Source organism: Oncorhynchus keta, chromosome 23, assembly GCF_023373465.1.
Source record: "Oncorhynchus keta strain PuntledgeMale-10-30-2019 chromosome 23, Oket_V2, whole genome shotgun sequence".
NCBI classification, from domain to species: domain Eukaryota; kingdom Metazoa; phylum Chordata; class Actinopteri; order Salmoniformes; family Salmonidae; genus Oncorhynchus; species Oncorhynchus keta.
The window spans coordinates 10,938,974-10,949,514 of record NC_068443.1 but is presented as its reverse complement, the minus strand read 5'-3'; the positions used below and the strand labels follow the sequence as shown (position 1 = coordinate 10,949,514).

The window sequence follows — 10,541 nt, the reverse complement described above, 5'->3', positions numbered from 1 at the left end:
CAGTCTAACTACACACCCCCTCACAGTCTAACTACACCTCCTCCCCTCACACAGACTATACCATGATCTCATCAGAAGTGTACCCTCTTCCTCCTCCCTCCAGCCCTGCTGATAGCCTGGTACCCTGCCAGTGTTAAATCATCCATTATCAATATTGATCCCCCTGCCACTTAGTTACATAACCAGCTGGGTGTCAGCCTGTTTGCCACCCCACACCATCACCCTGGAAACACCATAACACCCAATCAGCCAGTCAGATGTAGAGTTGGACAATGGAGGGCGGTGGGGAGGATGGAGTGGATAGGGGGGAGGTCGGAGGGGGAGGCAGAGGGGAGGTCGGAGGGGGAGGCAGGGGGAGGTCGGAGGGGGACAGGGGGAGGTCGGAGGGGGACAGGGGGAGGTCGGAGGGGACAGGGGGAGGATGGAGTGGATAGGGGGAGGTCGGAGGGGAGGCAGGGGGAGGTCGGAGGGGGACAGGGGGAGGTCGGAGGGGGACAGGGGGAGGTCGGAGGGGGACAGGGGGAGGATGAAGGGGGACAGGCAGGGGGAGGATGGAGGGAACAGGGGAGGTCGGAGGGGGAAGCAGGGGAGGACGGAGGGGGACAGGGGAGGAGGAGGGGGCAGGGGGAGGACGGAGGGGGACAGGGGGAGGATGGAAGGGGAAAGGGGGAGGACGGAGGGGGACAGGGGGACGATGGAAGGGTACAGGGGGAGGCATGGGGAGGACGGAGGGGGACAGGGGGAGGACGGAGGGGGACAGGGGGAGGATGGAAGGGTACAGGGGAGGCATGGGGAGGACGGAGGGGGACAGGGGGAGGGGGACGGAAGGGGAGGCAGGGGGAGGACGGAAGGGGACAGGGGAGGACGGAGGGGGACAGGGGGAGGATGGAAGGGGACAGGGGGGAGGCAGGGGGACTCTCTTTTTAGGCCTTATCAATAATGAATGTAATCTTGCTTATTGACAATGTTTGACATGTCCATGCTCAGCCAAAACCCAATTTACAGCAGGCCCCGCCCCTATATCAGTGTGAATGCTACTAAGTCATGCAATTACCCAGAACAATGTGGACTACAAATGTGTTCAAGTTAAGATATTTAGCAAAGATAGGTGTACATTTTGCTATTTTGTTTCTGAAAGCCATTTAACAAACTATAACGGACTAACATTGGAATTGGTGTTGATTCCAAGGCAATACACAGAAGACCTTAAATACACAACTTGAAGCAACCACATATTTCCCCATGGAGCACGTTATGATTGGCCAGTGAGGGGCCATGGAGCACGTTCTGATTGGCCAGTGAGGGGCCATGGAGCACGTTCTGATTGGCCAGTGAGGGGCCATGGAGCACATTCTGATTGGCCAGTGAGGGGTCATGGAGCATGTTCTGATTGGCCAGTGAGGGGCCATGGAGCACGTTCTGATTGGCCAGTGAGGGGCCATGGAGCACGTTCTGATTGGCCAGTGAGGGGCCATGGAGCACGTTCTGATTGGCCAGTGAGGGGCCAAGACCGGACACACCCACAACCTGTTTATCCATCAAAACCCAGCCCATTTGCACCAATGCCAGTAACTGGGCTGATAATTGTAATAGTGAAAATAGCTCAAATATTTCAGACACACTCCTGAACCTATAGCACTGTGCCTGAGCTTCGATTTACCTTTGTTAAGTTTGTTAAAGTAGAGCCCTGTGTGTGTGTGTGTGTGTGTGTGTGTACACGTTGTGTATTGGCACTGAGAGGTTCTAAATGAGTTCAGTTGTTTCTTCTCAACGAGGTCCCTTGAGTGTTTGAACACTCACACTATCAAGCAGTATTGACTGTTGAGGCACATGGTTGTAATGCATTAAGGTAGATGCTAGTTACACAACATCAACATTAGTTATGCATCTGTCATATAACGACCCATATATCAACACTTCCACACACAGCAAAATGGCAGTTCATATTTATTGCATTGAATTATATTCCCATAATTATTTTAACCAAATATTTGCAAATCTCAGCAGCAACCTCAGCAGAAAGAGAAGAGACTGTCTGCTGAGACATTTTTAAGTCTTAAAAATAGACAGTAATTACATTTCAGCAAAGAATGAAAAATAAATGATTTCTACTTTATCAACGGAGCCGTCGCTCCCTTCCTCTCTCCATAGCCCTGCGCTTCCTTCCTCTCTCCATGGCCCTGCGCTCTCTTCCTCTCTCCATGGCCCTGCGCTCCCTTCCTCTCTCCATGGCCCTGCGCTCCCTTCCTCTCTCCATGGCCCTGCGCTCCCTTCCTCTCTCCATGGCCCGTCGCTCCCTTCCTCTCTCCATAGCCCTGCGCTCCCTTCCTCTCTCCATGGCCCTGCGCTCCCTTCCTCTCTCCATGGCCCTGCGCTCCCTTCCTCTCTCCATGGCCCTGCGCTCCCTTCCTCTCTCCATGGCCCTGCGCTCCCTTCCTCTCTCCATGGCCCGTCGCTCCCTTCCTCTCTCCATGGCCCTGCGCTCCCTTCCTCTCTCCATGGCCCGCGCTCCCTTCCTCTCTCCATGGCCCGTCGCTCCCTTCCTCTCTCCATGGCCCTGCGCTCCCTTCCTCTCTCCATGGCCCTGCGCTCCCCATCCTCCTCCATGGCCCTTCCTTCCTCCTCCATGGCCCTGCGCTCCCTTCCTCTCTCCATGGCCCTGCGCTCCCTTCCTCTCTCCCATGGCCCGTCGCTCCCTTCCTCTCTCCATGGCCCTGCGCTCCCTTCCTCTCTCCATGGCCCTCGCTCCCTTCCTCTCTCCATGGCCCTGCGCTCCCTTCCTCTCTCCATGGCCCTGCGCTCCCTTCCTCTCTCCATGGCCCGTCGCTCCCTTCCTCTCTCCATGGCCCTGCGCTCCCTTCCTCTCTCCATGGCCCTGCGCTCCCTTCCTCTCTCCATGGCCCTGCGCTCCCTTCCTCTCTCCATGGCCCTGCGCTCCTCTCCATGGCCCTGCGCTCTCCTCTCCATGGCCCTGCGCTCCCCTTCCTCTCTCCATGGCCCTGCGCTCCCTTCCTCTCTCCATGGCTGTCGCTCCCTTCCTCTCTCCATGGCCCTGCGCTCCCTTCCTCTCTCCATGGCCCTGCGCTCCCTTCCTCTCTCCATGGCCCTGCGCTCCCTTCCTCTCTCCATGGCCCTGCGCTCCCTTCCTCTCTCCATGGCCCTGCGCTCCCTTCCTCTCTCCATGGCCCTGCGCTCCCTTCCTCTCTCCATGGCCCTGCGCTCCCTTCCTCTCTCCATGGCCCGTCGCTCCCTTCCTCTCTCCATGGCCCCTTCCCTTCCTCTCTCCATGGCCCTCCCTTCCTCCTCTGGCCCTCCTCCTCTCTCCATGGCCCTGCGCTCCCTTCCTCTCTCCATGGCCCTGCGCTCCCTTCCTCTCCATGGCCCTGCGCTCCCTTCCTCTCTCCATGGCCCTGCGCTCCCTTCCTCTCTCCATGGCCCTGCGCTCCCTTCCTCTCTCCATGGCCCTGCTCCCTTCCTCTCTCCATGGCCCTGCGCTCCCTTCCTCTCTCCATGGCCCTGCGCTCCCTTCCTCTCTCCATGGCCCTGCGCTCCCTTCCTCTCTCCATGGCCCTGCGCTCCCTTCCTCTCTCCATGGCCCTGCGCTCCCTTCCTCTCTCCATGGCCCTGCGCTCCCTTCCTCTCTCCATGGCCCTGCGCTCCCTTCCTCTCTCCATGGCCCTGCGCTCCCTTCCTCTCTCCATGGCCCTGCGCTCCCTTCCTCTCTCCAGGGCCCTGCGCTCCCTTCCTCTCTCCATGGCCCTGCGCTCCCTTCCTCTCTCCAGGGCCCTGTGCTTTATATTACAGCTACAGCAACAGCTTCATCTGATCTGATTTTCAATGACAAATACCAGGAGGAAGCTGCTGTCATGTTAATGGACTGTTATACAGACTGTCCGGAGGAGCTTGTGGTGTGGGGTCTCACAAAACCTCCAATGATGGATAATTAGCGAAACAATATAATGAGGACTTGACGGAACACCAATGATACAGAAATGACTGGCCTTTAAGTAGTTTTAATCAAAGATGTTTTCACTTAATAAAACAACACATACATGACATAATCCTAAAAATGTATCACAGTATAACAACTGGTTAAAAAACCACAGTGGATAAAAACAGTCTTTGGCATAATGGCAAACATAAGTCACTTGTAGCCTGTTGTAGAGTCCATTGAGATTCTGTCTCCTATAGGTCAATACAATACAGGAAGGACTCAGTGTCTGCTTCCTGGGTCCTGACCGCATTGGGCGGATCTTGGGCCTCCTCCAATAACCTTCTCTCCAGTGTGGCATCCTCTGGACTAAGCTCCTCCCCTTTGGTCAGCACATACAGGAAGTATTGGAAGCCGTCTCCGTAGCTACGGGTACGTACAGACCAGCAGTAGTCATGGCGAGCATAGAGGCGCTTCCTGAAGTGAGGCTGGGCGAAGGTTACAGACAGGAAACGACCTCCCGGTTTTAAAACACGACTGATCTGGAGAGAGAGAGAAGGGGGAGAAAGAGAGAAAGTGAGAGACGGGGAAGAGAGATGGGAGAGAGGGGGGGGGACGGGGAGAGAAGAGAGAGCGTGAGAGAGGGGGGAGAGTGAGAAAAAGCAAGACACGGGGAGAGAGAGGGGGGGAGAAGAGAGAGAGAGGGGGAGAGAAGAGAGAGTGAGAGAGGGAGAGTGAGAAAGTGCAAGACATGGGGAGAGAGAGGGTGAGAAGAGAGAGAGAGGAGGGAGAGAGAGGGGGGAGAAAGTGAGAAAGAAAGAGAAAGAGGGGGGAGAGAGAAGGGGGAGAGAGATAGAGAGGGGAGAGAAGAGAGGGAGAGAGAGAGCGTGAGAGGGGAGGAAGAGAGGATGGGGAGAGAGAAAGAGGGGGGAGAAAGATAGAGGAAGAGAGAGTGGAAGAGAGAGTGGAAGGGGGAGAGAGGATGGGAGAGAGAGGATGGGAGAGAGAGAGGGGAGAGTGGATGGGAGAGAGAGAGCAGAGAGTGGATGGGAGAAAGAGGATGGGAGAGAGAGGGGAGAGAGAATGGGTGAGAGAGGATGGGAGAGAGAGGGGAGAGAGAATGGGAGAGAGAGGATGGGAGAGAGAGAGAGAGAGAGAGAGAGAGAGAGAGGGGAGGATGGGGAGAGAGGGGGGATGGGAGAGTGGATGGGAGAGAGAATGGAAGAGAGAGGATGGGAGAGAGAGAGAGAGAGAGAGAGAGAGAGAGAGAGAGTGGATGGGGGAGAGAGGATGGGAGAGAGAGGATGGGAGAGAGAGGATGGGAGAGTGAGGATGGGTGAGAGAGAGAGGATGGGAGAGAGAGGAAGGGTGAGAGAGAGAGAGGATGGGAGAGAGAGGATGGGAGAAAGAGAGAGGATGGGAGAGAGAGGATGGGAGAAAGAGAGAGGATGGGAGAGAGGGATGGGAGAGAGAGGGAGGGTGAGAGAGAGAGGATGGGAGAAAGAGAGAGGATGGGAGAGAGAGGATGGGAGAAAGAGAGAGGATGGGAGAGAGAGGAAGGGTGAGAGGGAGAGGATGGGGGAAAGAGAGAGGATGGGAGAAAGAGAGAGGATGGGAGAGAGAGGATGGGAGAGAGAGGATGGGAGAGAGAGGAAGGGTGAGAGGGAGAGGATGGGAAAGAGAGAGGATGGGAGAAAGAGAGAGGATGGGAGAGAGAGGATGGGAGAAAGAGAGAGGATGGGAGAGAGAGAGGAAGGGTGAGAGGGAGAGGATGGGAAAGAGAGAGGATGGGAGAAAGAGAGAGGATGGGAGAGAGAGGATGGGAGAGAGAGGATGGGAGAGAGAGGAAGGGTGAGAGGGAGAGGATGGGAAAGAGAGAGGATGGGAGAAAGAGAGAGGATGGGAGAGAGAGGATGGGAGAAAGAGAGTGTTAGACAAGCATATTTGTATTGTATCATGAATCTTTCCTCTGTGGTACTGTAGCTAAAAGAGTGGGCAGTGGCAGTCAGGTAGAGCAGGACTGATCTATAGACAGACTGGACCTGAGAGAGAGAGGTACGCTCTCATCACCTTAAACTGTAATGACCTGAGAGATAGAGAGGTACGCTCTCATCACCTTAAACTGTAATGACCTGAGAGAGAGAGGGGTACGCTCTCACCACCTTAAACTGTAATGACCTGAGAGAGAGAGGGGTACGCTCTCACCACCTTAAACTGTAATGACCTGAGATAGAGAGGGGTACGCTCTCATCACCTTAAACTGTAATGACCTGAGATAGAGAGGGGGTGAGTAGACCTAGATAGGGGGGTACGCTCTCACCACCTTAAACTGTAATGACCTGAGATAGAGAGGGGTACGCTCTCATCACCTTAAACTGTAATGACCTGAGAGAGAGAGGGGTACGCTCATCACAACTTAAACTGTAATGACCTGAGAGAGAGAGGGGTGAGAGAGGGGTACGCTCTCCACCTTAAACTGCCTGAGATAGAGAGGGGTACGCTCACCACCTTAAACTGTAATGACCTGAGAGAGAGAGGGGTACGCTCTCACCACCTTAAACTGTAATGACCTGAGATAGAGAGGGGTACGCTCTCATCACCTTAAACTGTAATGACCTGAGATAGAGAGGGGTACGCTCTCACCACCTTAAACTGTAATGACCTGAGATAGAGAGGGGTACGCTCTCATCACCTTAAACTGTAATGACCTGAGATAGAGAGGGGTACGCTCTCATTCACAGCGCAGCTATTGTTGTGACCGAGATGAAGATCAGATCTCATTGTTATGACCAGTTCATGCAGATTCCAGGTCATTCTAAAGGTTCACATTCTTTTTCTTGCGACTGTATTTAGATTTAGATTTGTTTAACACTTTTTTTGGTCACTACATGATTCAATATGAGTTATTTCATAGTTTTGATGTCTTCACTAATATTCTACAATGTAGAATGTTCCTCCCCTCTGGAATGAGTAGGTGTGTCCAAACTTTGCGTGGGGAAACCAGGGAGAGGAAACTGAAGAAAGGTTAAAGTCACCAGGGGTTTGTAGAATGAATAAAACCTGGGGTTCAAACATCATTGAAACGTGTGTTATGTGTGTGTGTGTGTGTGTGTGTGTGTGTGTGTGTGTGTGTGTGTGTGTGTGTGTGAGCTGCACGTTGTCACTGGAATATACATACAGATGAGGGAGCCTTCAGCACCAGAAAATCAAACATGAACATATCTATAAATAAGCATGCCCACAAAATGCAAACACAAGTACACACACACACACACACACACACACACACACACACACACACACACACACACACACACACACACACACACACACACACACACACACACACACACACACACACACACACACACACACACACACACACACACACACACAGTGTTCAGTGCCATTCAGTGCACAACGTATACAGTGGGACAATGGGGAACTACACGGAGAGAAGGTTAACCAGACTTCAGGAGATCGTCAAATACATTTCCAGTCCTCACAGACTCTGTGTAGATTCATCAGCCTCCACTGTGCTGATGTGTGAGGAGGCAACTTACAGCAGAAAGAAATACATTGTAGTATCATGCCCAGGATGGAATTGTGAAGCAGTTCAGTGACAGGGCTCTAAACACAACCTAATGCAACGTGTTGCCATGCAACGCCGTGTAGTGTACATTATGGTATGGCAGTACAGGGCCTTGAAGATCAGAGGAGCCTCTACGGAGCTCACATGAAAGAAAGTGATTTAATTCAAAGTAATGCAATGTGTTGCAAGATGTAGTGAACGATAGGTACGTCAGTACAGAGAGAGGGCATGAGAGAGAGGAGCACTGGGAGAGGAGAAGTGAGGAGAAGAGGAGAGAAGTGAGAAAAAGAGGAGAAGAGATGAGAAGTGGAGAATAGAGGAGAGAAGATGAGAAGTGGAGAATAGAGGAGAGAAGATGAGAAGTGGAGAATAGAGGAGAGAAGATGAGAAGTGTAGAATAGAGGAGAGAAGATGAGAAGTGGAGAATAGAGGAGAGAAGATGAGAAGAGGAGAATAGAGGAGAGAAGATGAGAAGTGAGAATAGAAGATGAGAAGTGGAGAATAGAGGAGAGAAGATGAGAGAAGATGAGAAGTGGAGAATAGAGGAGAGAAGATGAGAAGTGGAGAATAGAGGAGAGAGAAGATGAGAAGTGGAGAATAGAGGAGAGAAGATGAGAAGTGGAGAATAGAGGAGAGAAGATGAGAAGAGAATAGAGGAGAGAAGATGAGAAGTGGAGAATAGAGGAGAGAAGAGAGAGAGAATAGAGGAGAGAAGATGAGAATAGAAGATGATGAGAAGTGTAGAATAGAGGAGAGAAGATGAGAAGTGGAGAATAGAGGAGAGAAGATGAGAATAGAATAGAGAGAGAAGAGAATGAGAGAAGATGAGAAGTGGGAGAATAGAAGAGAAGATGAGAAGAGGAGAATAGAGAGAGAAGATGAGAAGAATGAGAAAGATAGAATAGAGGAGAGAAGAGAGAAGTAGAGATGAGAGAAGAGAGAAGATGAGAAGAGAATAGAGGAGAAAGATGAGAAGGGAGAATAGAGGAGAGAAGATGAGAAGAGGAGAGAAGAAGAGAGAGAATAGAGGAGAGAAGATGAGAAGTGAGAATAGAGGAGAGAATGAGAAGTGGAGAATAGAGGAGAGAAGATGAGAGAAGATGAGAGAGAAGATGAGAGAATAGAGGAGAGAAGATGAGAAGTGGAGAATAGAGAGAGATGAGAAGGAGAATAGAGGAGAGAAGATGAGAGAAGATGAGAAGTGAGAATAGAGGAGAGAAGATGAGAAGAGAATAGAGGAGAGAAGAAGAGAAGATGAGAAGTGGAGAGATGAGAGAAGATGAGAAGAGAAGAGAGAGAAGAGGAGAATAGAGGAGAGAAGATGAGAGAAGATGAGAAGTGGAGAATAGAGGAGAGAAGATGAGAAGTGGAGAATAGAGGAGAGAAGATGAGAAGTGGAGAATAGAGGAGAGAAGATGAGAAGTGGAGAATAGAGGAGAGAAGATGAGAAGTGGAGAATAGAGAGAGAAGATGAGATGAGAAGAGAAGATGAGAAGTGGAGAATAGAGGAGAGAGAGATGAGAAGTGAGAATAGAGGAGAGAAGATGAGAAGTGGAGAATAGAGGAGAGAAGATGAGAAGAATGATGAGAATAGAGGAGAGAAGATGAGAAGTGGAGAATGAGAAGAAGAGAGAATAGAGGAGAGAAGATGAGAAGTGGAGAATAGAGGAGAGAAGATGAGAGAAGATGAGAAGTGGTGAGAATAGAAGAGAGAAGATGAGAAGTGGAGAATAGAGGAGAGAAGATGAGAGAAGATGAGAAGTGGAGAATAGAGGAGAGAAGAGGATAGAAGATGAGATGTGGAGAATAGAGGAGAGAAGATGAGAAGATGAGATGAAATAGAGGAGAGAAGATGAGAAGTGGAGAATAGAGGAGAGAAGAAGAGAGAAAGATGAGAAGTGGAGAATAGAGGAGAGAAGAGGAGAAGTGGTGAATAGAAGAGAGAGAAGATGAGAAGTGGAGAATAGAGGAGAGAAGAGGAGAGAAGAGGAGAAGTGGAGAATAGAGGAGAGAAGAGGATAGAAGATGAGATGTGGAGAATAGAGGAGAGAAGATGAGAAGTGGAGAATAGAAGAGAGAAGATGTGAAGTGGGAATAGAGGAGAGAAGATGAGAAGTGGAGAATAGAGGAGAGAAGATGAGAAGTGGAGAATAGAGGAGAGAAGATGAGAAGTGGAGAATAGAGGAGAGAAGATGAGAAGTGGAGAATAGAGGAGAGAAGATGAGAAGTGGAGAATAGAGGAGAGAAGATGAGAAGTGTAGAATAGAGGAGAGAAGATGAGAAGTGGAGAATAGAGGAGAGAAGATGAGAGAAGATGAGAAGTGGAGAATAGAGGAGAGAAGATGAGAAGTGGAGAATAGAGGAGAGAAGATGAGAGAAGATGAGAAGTGGAGAATAGATGAGAGAAGATGAGAAGTGGAGAATAGAGGAGAGAAGAGGAGAATAGAGGAGAGAAGATGAGAGAAGATGAGAAGTGGAGAATAGAGGAGAGAAGATGAGAAGTGTAGAATAGAGGAGAGAAGATGAGAGAAGATGAGAAGTGGTGAATAGAAGAGAGAAGATGAGAAGTGGAGAATAGAGGAGAGAAGAGGAGAGAGGGAGAAGTGAGAATAGAGGAGATAAGAGGATAGAAGATGAGATGTGGAGAATAGAGGAGAGAAGATGAGAAGTGGAGAATAGAGGAGAGAAGATGAGAAGTGGAGAATAGAGGAGAGAAGAGGAGAGAAGATGAGAAGTGGAGAATAGAGGAGAGAAGAGGAGAAGTGGTGAATAGAAGAGAGAAGATGAGAAGTGGAGAATAGAGGAGAGAAGAGGAGAGAAGAGGAGAAGTGGAGAATATAGGAGAGAAGAGGATAGAAGATGAGATGTGGAGAATAGAGGAGAGAAGATGAGAAGTGGAGAATAGAAGAGAGAAGATGAAGTGGGCAATAGAGGAGAGAATATGAGAAGTGGAGAATAGAGGAGAGAAGATGAGATGTGAGAATAGAGGAGAGAAGATGAGAAGTGGAGAATAGAGGA

General features: G+C 50.5%; 1 protein-coding gene and 2 long non-coding RNA genes across 4 annotated transcripts in view; 1 reads left to right on the top strand and 2 right to left on the bottom strand.

Annotated features, from left to right (window-relative positions):
- Positions 1-3,997: 3,997 nt before the first annotated feature.
- The window catches only part of ece2a (endothelin converting enzyme 2a), a 259,489-nt gene continuing 252,945 nt past the window's right edge, over positions 3,998-10,541 (bottom strand). Inside the window, exon 4 of the mRNA XM_052476322.1 lies at positions 3,998-4,473. Coding sequence (XP_052332282.1) covers positions 4,186-4,473 — 288 coding nt within the window. The 3' untranslated portion in view covers positions 3,998-4,185. The remainder of the gene's footprint in view (positions 4,474-10,541) is intronic.
- Positions 5,216-7,976, bottom strand: LOC127910968 (uncharacterized). 2 transcript variants are annotated; one of them, XR_008077030.1, is made up of 3 exons: positions 6,456-7,976; positions 6,271-6,316; positions 5,216-6,201 (listed from the first exon to the last, which is right to left on the bottom strand). It is a non-coding gene; the product is annotated as an uncharacterized LOC127910968 (long non-coding RNA). The 2 variants fall into 2 exon arrangements; XR_008077031.1 differs by having other exon boundaries at positions 6,502-7,976.
- Positions 9,492-10,541, top strand: part of LOC127910969 (uncharacterized) — a 3,932-nt gene continuing 2,882 nt past the window's right edge. The window contains exon 1 of the long non-coding RNA XR_008077032.1: positions 9,492-9,606. This is a non-coding gene — a long non-coding RNA (uncharacterized LOC127910969). The remainder of the gene's footprint in view (positions 9,607-10,541) is intronic.